The sequence below is a fragment of the Saccharomyces paradoxus genome, chromosome XV, assembly GCF_002079055.1.
Source record: "Saccharomyces paradoxus chromosome XV, complete sequence".
In the NCBI taxonomy this organism is placed as follows: domain Eukaryota; kingdom Fungi; phylum Ascomycota; class Saccharomycetes; order Saccharomycetales; family Saccharomycetaceae; genus Saccharomyces; species Saccharomyces paradoxus.
In genome coordinates, this window is record NC_047501.1 from 379,803 (window position 1) to 395,939 (window position 16,137).

The 16,137-nt window shown below is 38.4% G+C and overlaps 7 protein-coding genes across 7 annotated transcripts; 2 read left to right on the top strand and 5 right to left on the bottom strand.

Moving 5' to 3' along the window:
* Positions 1-186: 186 nt before the first annotated feature.
* On the bottom strand, positions 187-1,530 carry HMS1 (Hms1p; the record flags this gene model as incomplete). Its single annotated transcript, XM_033913288.1, has 1 exon — positions 187-1,530. One exon carries the CDS (start codon positions 1,528-1,530, stop codon positions 187-189), a length of 1,344 nt encoding a protein of 447 aa, XP_033769179.1.
* Positions 1,531-2,875: 1,345 nt separating this feature from the next.
* Positions 2,876-4,984, bottom strand: EXO1 (Rad2 family nuclease EXO1; the record flags this gene model as incomplete). Its single annotated transcript, XM_033913289.1, has 1 exon — positions 2,876-4,984. The coding sequence occupies one exon, from the start codon at positions 4,982-4,984 to the stop codon at positions 2,876-2,878; it is 2,109 nt and encodes a 702-aa protein (XP_033769180.1).
* Positions 4,985-5,294: 310 nt separating this feature from the next.
* On the bottom strand, positions 5,295-7,538 carry AKR2 (putative palmitoyltransferase AKR2; the record flags this gene model as incomplete). The annotated part of the gene is made up of 1 exon (XM_033913290.1): positions 5,295-7,538. The coding sequence occupies one exon, from the start codon at positions 7,536-7,538 to the stop codon at positions 5,295-5,297; it is 2,244 nt and encodes a 747-aa protein (XP_033769181.1).
* Positions 7,539-8,176: 638 nt separating this feature from the next.
* SHE4 (She4p) lies at positions 8,177-10,546 on the bottom strand (the record flags this gene model as incomplete). Its single annotated transcript, XM_033913291.1, has 1 exon — positions 8,177-10,546. One exon carries the CDS (start codon positions 10,544-10,546, stop codon positions 8,177-8,179), a length of 2,370 nt encoding a protein of 789 aa, XP_033769182.1.
* A 247-nt stretch (positions 10,547-10,793) lies between these two features.
* On the top strand, positions 10,794-11,660 carry PEP12 (SNAP receptor PEP12; the record flags this gene model as incomplete). Its single annotated transcript, XM_033913292.1, has 1 exon — positions 10,794-11,660. One exon carries the CDS (start codon positions 10,794-10,796, stop codon positions 11,658-11,660), a length of 867 nt encoding a protein of 288 aa, XP_033769183.1.
* A 334-nt stretch (positions 11,661-11,994) lies between these two features.
* CYC2 (oxidoreductase) lies at positions 11,995-13,095 on the top strand (the record flags this gene model as incomplete). The annotated part of the gene is made up of 1 exon (XM_033913293.1): positions 11,995-13,095. One exon carries the CDS (start codon positions 11,995-11,997, stop codon positions 13,093-13,095), a length of 1,101 nt encoding a protein of 366 aa, XP_033769184.1.
* Positions 13,096-13,227: 132 nt separating this feature from the next.
* On the bottom strand, positions 13,228-15,855 carry HIR2 (Hir2p; the record flags this gene model as incomplete). Its single annotated transcript, XM_033913294.1, has 1 exon — positions 13,228-15,855. One exon carries the CDS (start codon positions 15,853-15,855, stop codon positions 13,228-13,230), a length of 2,628 nt encoding a protein of 875 aa, XP_033769185.1.
* Positions 15,856-16,137: the final 282 nt, after the last annotated feature.

Below are 16,137 nucleotides of genomic sequence, written 5' to 3' on the forward strand. Positions count from 1 at the left end.
ACGGTGCGCATACTCAAGAACGTCTTCCAGCGCTTAGCTAGCATTTAGAAGCAGGCAGAGAATAGAATATTCAATGCAAATTAAAATTACAATGTTACGCATACACACAAGTACAGATATTTGTATATAGTATTTCTTTTTCGTTTCGTCGTTATCCACGCATTGAAACGATTTGTTATCAAAATATCAAAAGTCTCCTGCATTATTAAAATCCATATCATGTGAATTGTTGTTGGTGCCGCTCATGAGGCCGTTTTGATGTGGAATATTATATTGAATGTTATGCAATGGTTGTTGTTGTCGTTGGTGCCGCTGCCGCTGCCGTTGGTAGTTTCTATTTTGCCTTTGTACTTGTTCACTACTACTGTTGTCACTCAGCGGTTGCGATGGCTCGGAAAGCTGAACAAATGAGTCCCGTGTATCATTTGATAAGTGCTGATTAGCCAGACTTAGCTGCAAGCACTTTCTTTCTAAGTGGCAAATGTATTCAAGAGATTTCGTCAAAATGGAGGCCTTGTTCAGTTTTGTTGCTGGTTCTAGACCATCTAAGTCTACTAGGTCTCTGGATGTAATGGGAAGATCATTACATTTTTTATACGCTACTCGTAGCGTTGGCACAGTTCTCCTTAGTTGTTCAATTTTATCATTAATATTGGAACGGTATTTCTTCTCAATTATATTGTGTGATACCCTACCAGTTCTCACCCTTGTTATTCTTTTGGGGTTCAAGTGAAAATGTTTCCGCATAGGTGAGTTTTTTAACTTAAAACTTAAACCATCACCACAAACCCTATCATTATCATTACTATCAGTGTTATCATCATCCAAATTCTCCAAATCCAAGGAAGACTTAATCTCGTCTGCAGTAACTAAGCCAGACTCCGTCCTTGATAAAGGGAGCAGATTTTCAAAGCCAGAAAGTTGTTCCTTTTTCACGATTGAAGCTGCTGAAAGAAGATTCGAGCCTTTCTCAGATTTCAGCTCAATTTGCTTTACATTATCAATATTTTCGTTATCTTCGTTACTAAAGACTTCCATGTTATCAATGTACTCTTCACTATCAATAGTATTGCCATTGTCTGTAGTGATTGTAGTACTACCTGTCGTTGTTGTAGGTATAGAAGCCAGAGCATCGTTATAATAATTGCCGTCAATTACCGAAGCGTGGCCTGAAGTATTAGGAAATGATGAATCACTATACTGGTCTGTGACAGGATATGCGTTGTTTTTATAAATAGGAGGCATGGGAGGTTGAAGATGGGCGGGAGGTTGGAATGGAGCGTAATAAGAATGCGTAGGTGGTACTTGAGAGCCCAAATCATCCGCATGATAATTTGGCGGCGGTACGTTATAATTGTTACTCTGGAACATTAAATACATTTGGTTTGTGGTTACGTTTACGTTCTGCTCTTCGTTGCCATCCTGCGCACTTCTACAATCGAAAACCTTGATAGCGACTTTATTGCCCAGGTCGTTCATTACAGGATTGCCATCCGAAGAGCCAGAAAAAGGCTTTTGAAAATTTGGCATTTCCAATTTATACTCTTATCGTTGCTAAATTGAGTCGTGTACTGCAGCTATTCTATATATTCTAAGCGAATGTGTGGGTGGGTGGGTGTGACTAACTACTAAACTGTCTCTAAGCGATCTTAAGAGCCAACCCGGATAATAGAAATAAAATTAGAGGCGCCGCCTTACAGGTTTGGTCTTAAGTATGATGCGATAAGACTTAACAATTTTCGAGGCTTACGATATCTAGCCAAGGTATATAAAAGGCGTTGTTGCTCTCTGGAAAAACACGAAGAAAACGCCTACGGTGAAAATACAATACCAACTATTTTTTTCTTTTGAGAAGCCCACTCAAAGTAAAAATAAAACAATGATGGAAAAGAAAGGAAAAAACCTCGAAAAGAAAATAAAAACTGCAGCAGAGAAGACTAGGCACAACAAAGTGGGATTGTGTCTACGCTTTTAACGGTGTACCCTTTTTTCCTCGCCACGTTTTCACTCAGATCTCAATCTCTGCCGTAATTTACAGCGGCATAAGAAGGCACGTCCCCTGAAAAGTACAGGCTAGCCAGAAAAACAAAAAGGCCAGAATGGGCGCGGAACTTCTCGTACCGAGCGCAAATGAGGGGTGCGGTACAGAGAGAAAAGTGACTGATTAACATACGTACACCCCGGGTTAAAAGCTTCTGCAGACTTTATAGGCAAGAGACACTGCGGAGAATAAAAGGTTGTGATGCCCAGTACCTTCGCCGGAGAGCTTCTTGGCGTTCACTAAAAACGATGTTGCAGCAATTCTTTTCTTATGCCGAAGCCGCGCCCACAGCAGCGAGACGGTTCCGTCTCTTCCCGTACTGTTGCTTTGATTAACAAATTCCCTTCCTCTTTAGTCCTGCGCGCCCATTTGTCAGCACAAGAATCGACCAAAACGGAGAAAAAATTTGTCTTGGAAAATGAGAGGGAGCGAAAAGTTTAAGGTTCAGATTGCATCATCATTCGTTCAGTTAACAGAGAGAGAGTACAGCGCTAGCGGCTCGATTAGAAAGATTTGAAGGGGGTAAAAAGGAAAAAAAGGTGAATTCCACATGCCCAGCGTGGTCGCCCAAAACATATAAAGTTGTACTCACATGCGGCGTGCATTGTTCACGGCGGGGCAAACATACTTGGGGCTTAATTTGACACATCCATTGTAAACTTCTCTCGGCCCAATACAATGGGTTTTTTCCCAAAGAAGGAGGATTTCAACTCCAACGCGTACCTTATCCTAATTTAATGGCCGTCAATGTTGTTACTTCTTGTCTTGAGGCATTTCGACGAGATTTCCATTTAAAAAATATACCTCCGATATGAAAAGTGCGGTACTTAACTTTTATTTACCTTTATAAACAAATTGGGAAAGCAAGGAGATGGATCTAACTGCCGGCCTAGCTTGGCTTGATCTAGTGGTTTCAACGTCTCTTTTCTTACTCTCCTTATGCAAAACGGGTGATGAATTGAATGATTTTTGTTCATCTACGCTTTTCATGCTAATGACAATTCTTTGTGACTTGGCACCAGTAATGCTTTTTCGTAGTGATGGTCTTTGCACGACTTGGTTTTTATCATCGTTATTGTCATAATCATCATCTTTATTTTGATTGACATATACCATTCCTTTACTTTTTTGATTGACATGCCGAGGAAATAATGGTTGTCTGTTAGCATTGACCCCACTGAATGACGATGAATATCTAAACCTTTGTAAAACCTTTGTGCATCCCGATATACTTCTCTGGGACGACTCAGGTAATGAGCTAGTACTGCTTGTAGGAATCATTTGTTCAGCAGTTTCGCTATAATCCTCGCTAGTATCACCATCATCGTCATCGTCTGTACTACGAATTTCATTACGGATAGTCTTTTTGTCGAAATTTTCTCGGTCTTCTTCAATGTCACTGACAACTTCAGAAACCTCTTCACTGAGGTTATCATCATCTTCTAGATTGGTTGTAACAAATGAACTAGGTATTTGTGTAGATAGCTGAGATTCGGAAATAGATTCTGCCAACGATTGTGAGTTTGTGTCCTCTTTAAATTTTTCTGAGTAGTTGGGCTTTTCGTTGAAGTCTTCCACAATAGCCACGGACGGTTTATTAAAAAACTTGCTTTTTGTATCCTTTAAAGTTTCTTGGACTGCATTAGCATTACTTAATTTCCTACGTTTAATTGCCTTTGTTAGTTTGTCTTCCACTTGTCTTAAACTATGGATGTTATTTGCAACTTTAGGGGTATGATCCGACTTTGTCATTTTCTGGAAGAATGATTCTATTGGTTTGATTTTGACTTCTGAGCTGCTAGTATTGGTTTTTCGGAATTCTAGATTTGATTTGGATGCTAGCTGTAATTTGTGCTCTCTGTTAGCTAGAGGTTGGTGGAAATCATATGGGTTCAAGTCCCCTTGAGCAATTTTCAAATGCAGGTGGTGATCTATATCGTCATCAAAATGCACAATTTGCTTCTTTTGAGCTTCTCTATGTATGACAAGGCCAATGCACTCGTAGAGCTTTTTTCTTTTGCTTTCGGTATCTTTCAAGTACAGCGGAATTTCATTCAAGCTGACTATTTTCTTCCGAATAGGACAAAATACTCTTTGAAATTTAAATGCTAAAACTGCGGCTTCGTATTCGTTAATGTATGTCTCTGGGATTATTAGCTTTCCCTCCCGCTGCATACTCAGAATTATCCTTTCAATAGTATTGAATCTTCTAACTAATTTCATCGCAGTAATCAAGCCAACCTTTGGAATTCCATTTGTATAATCACAGCCAGATAAACAAACCATTGTTATGATTTCCTCATTGGTTAATAATCCCAACGGAAACTTTTTAGGGAGTTTGATAAAGTTGTCGCGGCATATTTCTAAACATTCTCCATAATCGTTCAGCTTGGTAATGAGACGTCGACATCCGAAGACGAGGAGGTCAGAGTCCTCAGAAATTATTCCTTGCACAATGTTTTTTTGTTCTAAATATACCATTTGAGAGTCTGCCTCGAACGGAGCCACGATATAGCGAATACCATTAAGCTTACAGTAACATATGATGCATTTTGCCATTTCAGGCGTTATGTCGACACATTTTTGAAAATAGTCCATAGCATTTTTCTTTTCTCCGCAGGCCCATAATCTTTCAGCTATGGCTTTGTTTTCTTGTCTCTTATCTTTTCTTTTAGATTCGGTAGACTTTTTGACTGGAATGGCATCACCATCGAAGACCAAATATGGTTCCACTTTAAAGGTTTTCAATAAACTAAATCGTTTTATGAAAAATTGCAGGTACTTGTCAGTTGGTTTTCCCGTTGCAAGTTCATAAGCGCAAGAGCAAGCAGCTCTATGTAGCCATGCATAACCATCAATAGCTAACACTTCTCCTTCATATCTACGTAGTGATACTGGATTCTGAATGGGTTTTAACTGAGGAAGAAGACCCTGAATACCCATTCCTTTCTACGCTTTTCAGTTTCTTTGAGTTCCTTTTATTTTTAATCCGGTCCAAAAAGCAATATCAACTATAGTTCTATGAGGGCATATAGATATACCTGAAAATCAAGCACCTGATATTTTTCGTCAAGTTTTTTTACACGGGTCAGTAATGCAAATTCCTCGAAAGATTCATTTGCCATCCATCAATCACGCAAATTTTTGTTGTGCACAAAACTAGTTATTGTACTTCCCGCCTTGGCTAAAGACGCGTAAGAGAAAAAGTACAAATAATGCCCTATAAAGAAAAAAAATTAAATAAAACGCGAAGTTAGTTTGAACGTATTACTTCTCCTTCTCTGGCCGGATATTCGTATAGCTCATAGTAGTCGACCTCAATTCCGCCCAACATAGCCTTTGAGGTATCCGAGGAGTAGAAAAGTCTCTGCCACAAGGGCGCCGTTACATCACTATTAAGCCAAAAATCGGTCAAATTTGTCTTCCAGTGATTTGTCACTAAGAAACTTCGAAGCAGTGAACTGTGATGTTGCTGTTGAACCTGCCCATGCAAAAAGTGGGTTATACCTAGCATTTCCTTAATAGTAACGAACCACTGATTGATACCAATCATCGAAAAGCATGCGCTAAGAATAGCACGGCGTTTATTTCTTGGTTCCAAACTATCAATAGAAATTGTATGAGTGACGGTTGTCCCAGTTGGTCCTTCAGGCATCATATCATAATCCCTACTACTTGTGCTAGAACACATAGAGTTTTCAAAGGGTATCAGACTGACGATTTTTGCCCTACGTTCCTCCCTGATTAAGGTGAACAATTCAGGAGTCGTGATTCCTTTTAATACTTGAAAACATTGGACAATCAACATAGCTCCCAGCCACATGAAGTTTACACTAACCCAAATGAATAAAAAGAAGGTAGAGGGATCGTAATTAGAACCTTTACACAAAGTCTCATTCTTAAGCAGGGCGCATCTTGCATATTCGTCAACTTGTTCGTAAATATAGTTCGTTTTCTTAAAATATGCTAAACACAACCACATGAACAAAAACATATGATATTGGACTGTTAAAGCAAAGAACAGAAAGAGCTTGTGATTTTTCAAGCCAATATCGTTATAAATCCATGGACAATAATGGTCATATCTGGCAACCAGGGCGCCGCTGAAAAAGGAATATCTACTTCTCAATGGCTTTCTTTCTAAGGTTTCAACGCAAAAGTTTTCCCTATCAAACTTCCCTAGGTGAATCAGTTGTTTTATTGTTTCTTGTATCGAAGTTAAACTATCGTCCGTTTTCACACAACCAGGATCAGACCGTACTAACTTCAGAAATAATATGATTGTGAAAAAAGAAGTAACCAAAAATTGTACGTTTTTCATAGTATAGTCAGACACGCTATATGGATAGAGTTTTTCCGTCCATATATATATTAAAAAACAGAAAGTGGACAGAAAGAGCCCACTGAAAAAGGGAGTTCTAGTTAAGGAAACTCTGTAGGTGTTTTTTCTAGGAAATGATGGTAATATGAACTTCTTTAATGTGTTTACAGTGACAACAACGACCAGTAGGGAAAGCATAATGGCTAGCACTGGAGAAAGAACCAGAGAAATTAAGTATATGTAAACCATAAGTAAGAAAGGTGACAAAAAAGTTGTGAATTGTGCATACGAGCTTTTCTTGAATAATTTATCCTTTTGATTTCCAAGCCTATCATATCCATGATGCTGCAACGCTTGCTCAAATAGTGATTTTGTTCCCATTCCCTCGGCTAGATCAAAACAGTCTTGTTTCTGGTTATTTCTTTCGTTGAAATTTGCGCCGCTAAGTATTAAATCACATATGACCCTTTGATCACCTCCAACTAGAGCACAATGCAGCGCGTTGAATCCTCTATTGTCTGTTAATGCAACTGTAGCGCCAAATTTCAATAGAAGCTCTACAGTGAGAAAATCTCCTTGATAAGCTGCCCACAATAGGGGTGTTCTATTATTGTTGTCTTTTGAATCGATGTCGACACTGTTGCTGTTGTTTACGACAAAATAGAGCACATAAACAACAAGTAAAATATTAGAGCTGTAAACGCTAAAATGCATAATGTTAAGACCCTGTCCATCTTTGAGTGTCGGATCGGCCCCATGTTTGAGAAGTAGGTCAACGATGTAGACATTACCATACCTCGCGGCCCAGTGTAAAGCGGTAGCCCTCTCAGAGCCCACCGTCTGGTTAGGATTTGCTCCCCTAAGTAATAGGAATTTTACCACGGAAAACCTATTATTTATGCAGGCCCAATGCAAGCCCGGTAATTCATCAATGCAATCGTTATTAATATCTACGGCTCCGCTTTCAACCACGTCCTTCACCAATTTTAAATTCCCATCTTTGGCAGCTTCGATGAAAATATCAATCACAAACTCAGTATCTGATTCAATGCCCAAAAGTTGCGCTTTGTTATTATCCGAATCACTTGCAGCGTGCTGAGCCACATCGACGACGGCTGATGTCCCATTAGAAGTCTTTTTCATGTTCTCATCATGACTGATCGGCATATTGTCCATAACAAATAATAAAGTGTTCCACTGACAATAAGAATATTTTACTTGACCAATGAATTCCGCAACTTGCTAGCAAAAATTGGCAGAGTCTGGTTTTTATCAAATGAAAAATGCAAAGTTTTGGCGCTCTCTAATTGTAAACGATAATGTGAATGATTTAGAAATCACTGAACGAAAGAGAGTTATGAATGATCAAAAATAGCAGCCATGCAAACTGAAACTAGTGATTTCAGCGAAGATTAAGCGATTAAGAAGTCAGGCTCGTTTAACAACAAGCTTGGTACATCGCATGCTGCACGAAGTCGTAACTTAAAAAAAAAGAAGAGAAAAGAGAAGATCATTTCCTTTGGCATCTATTGTTCGCGAAGACATCGGACCGAGGCAACTTTGAGAAAAAAGAGGAGCTTCTCCCACCTGCTTTAAGCCCATCTTCTTTCAGAACAATAGATGCCAAACACAATCTAAAGTAGTGTAAATTGAAGTAAATTTAGAACGAAATATATAAAGAGCACCATTGCAAGAGATTATTTTGCTGGCTGTAAAAAAACTTACGTAGTGTCTGTGCGTTCGTTACTAAGGAGATGATGCTGAATTTCTTGGTGAAAAATGAAGAAGAGTTAAACGTGACGGTTCTTTTCACATTAGACTTTGATCTTAGCAAGGATAACGGGGATCGCCGCTGAAAACTCTGGCCCTGAGTCACCTCTCTCTAAAGACATATTCAAAGCATTCTTTAGTTTCTGATTTTGTTGCAGCAATGGATACGTCTCGTTCGTGCCATTATCTGGTATCACTTCGAACAATCCAAAAAAGAGCATAAGAAACCTTTGTCTTAATTCAATATCATCAATTTGATCTGTAAACACCTGAACGGCATTTTCGATTAGTTCTTTTTTGGTCAGAAGTTCTTTGGCTATTAATGGGATCGTAGTGGCAATGTTAGCAAAAATAGCGGCCACGGCTCGTTGAGACTCAACGTCTGATAACTGAAGTAGTTTCACCAATATATTGAAATTTCTCAAACTCTGAGGGTTTTCCAGGTTAAAGAACTTTGCAGCAATCGTCAATGGGTGACTCATCATATTACTTATCAGTTCCAATGTGGACCTTTGCAATGGGACGTTTTCGTCTAGCATCAAGTTCTCAATCGTGGACCAATAGTCCTTTGTAGATACGATATGCTTGCAAACTTCTTCACCATCAGACGTCTCCGATGAGGCCAGGTTCGTCAAAGCTAATAGTGCCTCATAATTGTCTGTGAGCTTTATTTGTTCGTCGTTATGTAACGGATTGTCATCCAAGGGCGTAGACCTTGGTAGTAATTCGAACAAAAATGGGATAGCATTTAGTGCAGAGTATTTTTTAAATATTAATCCCGGATTAGTGAATATTAGCATTCTTGTTAATGCGCGACACCCTAAAATCCGTATTGGCTCCCCTATGTCTTGCTTATTGGCCAGGTATTCTAAGATGATGGTTGTACCACCTTGTAAAATGCATTGAGAAATGAAATTTTTTGAGCGGGTTATGTTATAGATAACTCTTACCACTTGTTGTTTACAATTGGGGCTCAAGTTGTGCATTCCGCTCTTCAAAGAAGATATTAGTTCGGTGCCTAACACGTACTTTTCGTTAAACAAAACAATATCTTCCTTCGATTCTTTCTCTGCGCCTACTTTCCCTGCGCTTGGACCTTTCAAGTCTGCGTAATTTTTTAAGTCATTGATAGATTGGGAACTGCCGTTAACTTCCTCTGGTAAAGTGGTCAAATTGGCCAAAATAACCAAGAGACCATATAAAAAGTGCATCATTTTCTGGCTTTTAATCATATTTAATAGTATTTTAATAAAGCTGTCCTTATTCCTAATCATGTTCTTAACTGAGGGCTTTAGACTTAAATATGCTAGTGCTTCAACGGACATGTCAACTTTAGGAACCTCATCCGGTTTAACCGCACCTTCATCTACATTTTCAATTTTTGGCATAACATATCTTGAAATAGCACTTATAAAGATTTCAGACAGCTGCGTTAAGCTCACACTCGTTAATTTTGTGAAAGACCATGTCTTAACTAACACTAATGCAGAATATATTTGTATATCTTCCACGTTTAGTGATGTTTCCAAGAGCTGAAGGTAATTCTCAGTGATATACACTCTCATGGTCTCGTCAATACATGCAGCAGATAATAATTGCAGTAGTTCTTTCGTAAATTGTAAATCCTGCTCTTCGAACACTCTTTTCTTGAAAAGCTTGTTTAGCCCATTGGTTAAGAATATTTCAGAACAAAGTGCTGTCAATGAAGGGTATAATTCTGATAGAGTTTTGACTATGATGGATAATGGATCATTTCCAACGTCGATTTCTGCCTCCACAATCAAACTGCTCATAAAATCGACAACTACTTTATCAAAGTCCTTTTGGAAACTTGATTGTAGTTCAGCAAAAATGATAAGCATCATAGATTTGACTTCATCTTCGCTTATGCGTAAAATAAGTTCCTTTACTAGAAATCGCACCTCTTTAAAACTGTACTTGAACTTATTCAATAGTTGTAGAATTATACTGAGCAAATACGTTACGTGGACGTCCTCGCCATAGTGTATCCTCATTTGCAGCTCATTTAACAGCGCAATTGTTGCCTCTTTGTTGGAAAAGCAACCAACGAAAACATGGACGGATGATCTTGATAATATTTCGAACAAATTGAGTGCGAAGGGAATATCTTCCTGAACAAGTTTCGATAAATGTACACGGGATCCAGAGTGGTCTTGGTAAGACCTAGTCAATATTTCTTCGATTTTCTGACGATCCCCAAAGGCTTCGCTATTTGTTACATCAGCCGGTATCCTTCCAGATTCAGAATTTTGTCTTAACTGGAAAATTGCATCAACAGCATCATTATATTTTTGAACGTCAGGGGTGGATTTCAAAGTCTTATCAAACGCAGCACAGAGGCTATCAATAGTAAAGGTATCGATTGGATTATCCTCTTTCTCAAACAGTGGCATCACGATGCTAACTCTTGTAGTAAATCTTTTGATGTAAATATTTCAGATGTAGGTGCCTTCACTATTAATTAGAAGATTCGTATTGGATTTAAACCTTCGTGCCTTATCGCGGCTGATAATCATCATGATCAACGATCACCTGCTTTACCAAAGTATAATCCCCTATATAACAGACTTACAATCACATCGAGGAGGCCGTTTTTACAGCAGAATACAAAGTGAACTCCTAAAATATAAGTGTGTTAAAATGTCGGAAGACGAATTTTTTGGTGGCGATAATGAAGTGGTCTGGAATGGCTCCAGATTCAGTGATTCGCCTGAGTTTCAAACGTTGAAAGAAGAAGTTGCTGCAGAACTATTCGAAATAAATGGGCAAATAAGCACGCTGCAGCAATTCACCACTACATTAAAGTCATTTATAGATAGGGGAGATGTCAGTGCGAAAGTCGTGGAAAGAATCAATAAGAGATCTGTAGCGAAGATAGAGGAAATAGGCGGGCTTATTAAAAAGGTCAATACATCAGTGAAGAAGATGGATGCTATTGAGGAAGCTAGCCTGGATAAGACTCAAATAATAGCTAGAGAGAAACTTGTGAGAGATATCAGTTACTCTTTTCAAGAATTTCAAGGTATCCAGCGACAATTCACCGATGTGATGAAACAAGTCAATGAAAGAGCAAGAGAATCCCTTGAGGCAACTGAAATGGCAAACGATGCTGCTTTAATAGAGGAAGAACAAGGACAGAATAGCTCAATAAGTACTCGAATACCAAGCAGTCAAATAGTCATCGAGAGAGATCCGATAAATAACGAAGAGTTTGCTTATCAGCAAAATCTCATCAGGCAAAGAGACCAGGAAATCAATAATATTGAAAGAGGTATAACAGAGTTGAACGAAGTTTTCAAAGATTTGGGAAGTGTCGTTCAACAGCAAGGCGTTTTAGTTGACAACATTGAAGCAAATATTTATACAACGTCGGATAACACTCAATTGGCTTCAGACGAGCTAAGGAAAGCCATGCGTTACCAAAAACGGACGAGCAGGTGGAGGGTGTATCTGTTAATTGTGCTTCTCGTGATGCTCCTTTTTATTTTTCTAATCATGAAATTGTGAAACTTACTCGCATAGCCAAATATAATATACATATATATATATGCACATTATAAAACAAATTCATAATGTCAGTTAACTTGCTTGACGCCTTCAGTCGACAATGCGTATTTTCACACTGTTGCATCTTAACCAACTGCATAAAGAAGTAACATCCCAACAATCTAGTTTTTCGCTGTTCCTTTCCTTTTTGAGAAGTCGTTAATATAATTATACCGTAGTAAAGAGATGATAAGGGCTCTTAACGTGGGTGAAAAATGCAACCACGAAGAGCAGAACGTGTTAGTAAGATCCCTCATAAACAGAGAAAAGAAAACAATAACAAAAAAGAAGTAGCATGCTGTGGAAAAATTATGCTTTGTCTGGTTCCCGAATAACACATAGGCTTCACAAGTTACCTAGAAAGAGCAGCTTCTCTAAGAAGTTCTTTACTACAAGCTGCTTACTGACAGCTGGAGTAGTAGGCAGTTATTTAAGCTATAGATACTCAAGTCACAGAGGAAACAAGTACGAGTTATCACCATCTTATTTCGTCAAATACAAAATTTCGCACAAGCAAGATATTGATTCATCACATTTCTTAGTGGAAGTAACGCCGTTGATTAAGCAGAAAGTTAACATATGGTCGTTGATGACCGCGGAAAATCTGTGGTCCGTCGAGGTCAAGCAACCGGAAGTCATGGTGGTCCGCAGTTATACACCTCTACCGCTTAGCTTTAACCCAGCCTCAAGAGAAATTGAGATCTTAAAGGATGGCGACAATGCAGGCGGAAAATTATCGTTCTATATCAAAAAGTATGAAAATGGAGAGGTCGCAAGATGGCTGTACCATCTTCCAAAGGGTCATGTAATTGAAATAAGAGGTCCATTTGTTGACTATGAGTTTCCCCATTTGCCTAATGAGCTAAAAAGATCTCGTGAGTGTTTATATATGAATAATTGCAACGAAAAGGACTATATTGATAAAGAAGATTCAAAATTTGTTTACCAGCCTTACGACATAATGATGTTCACCGCCGGTACCGGAATAGTTACAGCCTTGCAATTACTTTTGACCGAATCACCATTTAGAGGTAATATGAAGTTATTTCACACAAACGAGAATGTTAAACAATTGGGACCCTTGTATCCTATCCTTTTGAGACTTCAAGCTTCCAAAAGAGTCCAGTTACAAATTTTTGAAACGGACAGACAAACAAAGCAGGAAATACTGAAAAATATACAGAAATTGATCACGAAGCCCTCTCCATACAAAGGTCTGCTCCCCTTTTCTAACGTCACCGATGAGGATTTTAAGCCTGTATTGGCATTGGTATGCGGCCCCGAAAGTTATATTAGTAGCATATCTGGAAGAAAGTACGATCTTAATCAGGGACCAGTAAGAGGTCTACTTTCTAAAAAAGGCTGGGACTCCGATAATGTGTATAAACTCTCATAATTTGATGTAGCATGCTTCGTACTTGCCTTTCAATTAAATTTCGGAGATTAAGAAGATAATCATAATAATAATGTTACATACTGTATATAATAAAAAACATAAAAGTATAATTCATATGTTCTTAAGTGCAAACTATGATATTATATTCATTTCCTTGGCATAACGTGTAGTAACTCTTTGAACCTGTCTGATATCACCGCATGCAATCAGTATCTTTTTTAGAAGATTCCTCATAAAATCCTTTTCGGCAAACGTTGAGCCGGTACCACTGACGGGGACGTCATCATATAACCATTGAAAAACATCGTCCAAACGTTCCATATACCCCAATTCACTCAGACGGATGCAATAAACCATCATTAATTTCGAAAATTCTTCGGATTCCTCCAATCTGATACTTATTAAGATTTTGTTTTCTAGGTGAGACAGAGTTACGATCTCTTCCATATTTTCAAAGCCTTCTTTCATTAAGATTGTCCTAGCGAATCTTTGTAAATTCTTAATCCTGCCCTTTCTATTAAGTTCGTCATTCGTTTTGCGTTCCAAAAAGTTAATGACACTTTGATTATCATTCTTAATGTCACTAACTATTTCATTTATATTAGATTCATTGCCATTAAAAGTGTTTGTATTCGCTTTACTAGAGGATAATCCAGTAGTATTAGTAGTGTCCCAGTACTGAGAACCATAGGCCCACCATCCATCGCTTACCAAAAGCCACGTTTCCATATTCTTATCGAACAAGTAGCCATCGCCATTACTCAGTGTAACTAGTGGTACACCCTTTTTTGTAATAGAGCATAGAGTTATATTTTCAGCTCTGGTCAATATATCATCTGAATATCGCAATGATGGATTTAACAATGGATAAATAGTGTTGGTGGGAAATGCCAGCTTCTTCTGCTCTATGTTCCAACAATAAAGTTCCCCTATGCTTGTTAGGCAAAGTAGATAGTTTCCACATGCTTCAAGAAAACTAATGCTAACACCTAATAGTAGAGGTGCCATTAGTTTTCTACCGGAATCAGAATATATGTAAATACTTCCGTCCTCACTACAGAATGACCAAAAAGTGTCACCTGCCGTGCAGATTGTTATGAGTTTTGGAATAAAATCTTGAAACAGAACTTGGTCTTGATCCAGTACTTTTGAGGTAAGCTTCACAATTGTCGGCCTTTGTTCATTGCCAGATCCATTTTTAACATCGAGAATTAAGTTTGGATTGTTAATTGGGGAGTATTTGAATGTCGATCTGATTTTCGGTGTTGCAAGTCTAACTCTTGAGAAAGAAGTATTGGGGAGGAGCAAGCCGGTATCTAAAAAATCAATTGGCTGTAGCTCTCTTTTCTGCTTTTTGCTGTTAGAGGCAATGTTACTCGGAGTTACTTCTTTTGGTTTTCTTTTCAAATCCCTCGGCACAGTGTATGATGGAGCGTTGAATTCCATTGATGTGCTCTGGATTGTTTTGATGCCATTAGTTTGATTGTTAGCCGTTTTTTTTTTGGAAAGCTTCCTCCCCGCGGTGGATCTGGCAACATCGTTTGGAATAGATGCTGTGCTTGAAGATTCTTCTAGTTTGACGTTTTCTGGGGAATTTCTTGGTATTTGTTCTGTTAATGGTTCTTCAAGCTTTGGAAGCTTTTTATTTATTTCTTGCAGCAATTTGATTTCCTTTTGAGGCAGTGCTACACCTAAGTCCTTCTCCTGGAATGCGAATGTATACAATGTTGCATCGTTTGAAATGGCAAACAAGGTAAACCCATCCTGGGACCATGACATATCGTTTATTGCGGTGGAGGAAACCTGGAGAGCATTAAACAAAGGTTTCATTCTCTTTGTGTTCCAAACTAAAATAGTACCGTCTGTAGATCCTGAAGTAGCGATTAGGTTATAGCGTGTGCTGGTACCCTTTTTCAGATTAGGCTTTTCATAGAATGCTGGAGAATAAACAAGAACTCTGCATCCATTTGAAGAAGGTGTAACTAGAGTTTTCGAAACTTTATAGTTGTTATTCCTGTCAAGCAAAGTGGTACAACTGGTTGCATTATTCGGTACGCCTTTCACCGAGTTTATCACTGGTAAAACATCTGCCTGAGGCGACATTGAGATTCTATAATGTAATGGATACATTTGTACATGCTGTGTTAATTTATTTATAAGTTTGTGTGTGCCCGTCTTGTTGACTTGATAAACTAAAATTGATCTATCTGAAGTCATAATAGTAAATGTTTGGCCAGTAGGATCTACTATGCCTGTAATAGGTTTGCTCGCCTTGTCGATAGGTATTTCCGATAGTTTATCAAAGCTTTTATGCCGAAACAACAGTATCTTATTTTCATTACTTAAAAGGACAAATAAGATGCCTAAGTTTATGTCATACTTCACGTCCGTTATAGTGCTTGGAGGCTTACACTCGAATAGGAGCTTACTTTCCATCTTTTCGACAGAATTGATGTTAGTTGTATCTCTACAGAGCCAACCAGAATAACCCCGCAGACGGTGTTCAGATCCAATATACAATGTTTCGAGATCGCCTGTTAAAAAGAAAATATCACCGGTAGTATCTTGGTCTACCTGGAAAGAAATTTCAGGCTTCAGATCCTTAATCATAACCCTATCAAATGCCGTATCGACTAATTGTTGCTGTTTCCACGCCATCACGTGACCCTCGCTGCCTGCCAATATAATATAAGGACCAAGGGCGGCCAAGGCATTCACTTGTTCATTATGGATATCCAGAGGATATTTTAATAATCTCATAGTTCCGGAATGTGTAGAAACACCTTTGCTGCGAGGCGTATTGCACTGTATACACAGTTATACACTGTTTGTATATTGTTTTGTAAAGACTTCATAATGCTGGCCGAATTAATTGATATTTTTTTCGCGCTTTTTTTTTGTCGACTTCTCAGGAAGAAAAAATATGGAAGCGAATAAATGAAGGTGTATTGGTAATTCTTTATCGAATGGAAACAAGCACCGAAGAGGATAAATAAAACGCATTCTTAAATAAGTTGGTCACACCAGATACGTGGAATTTTC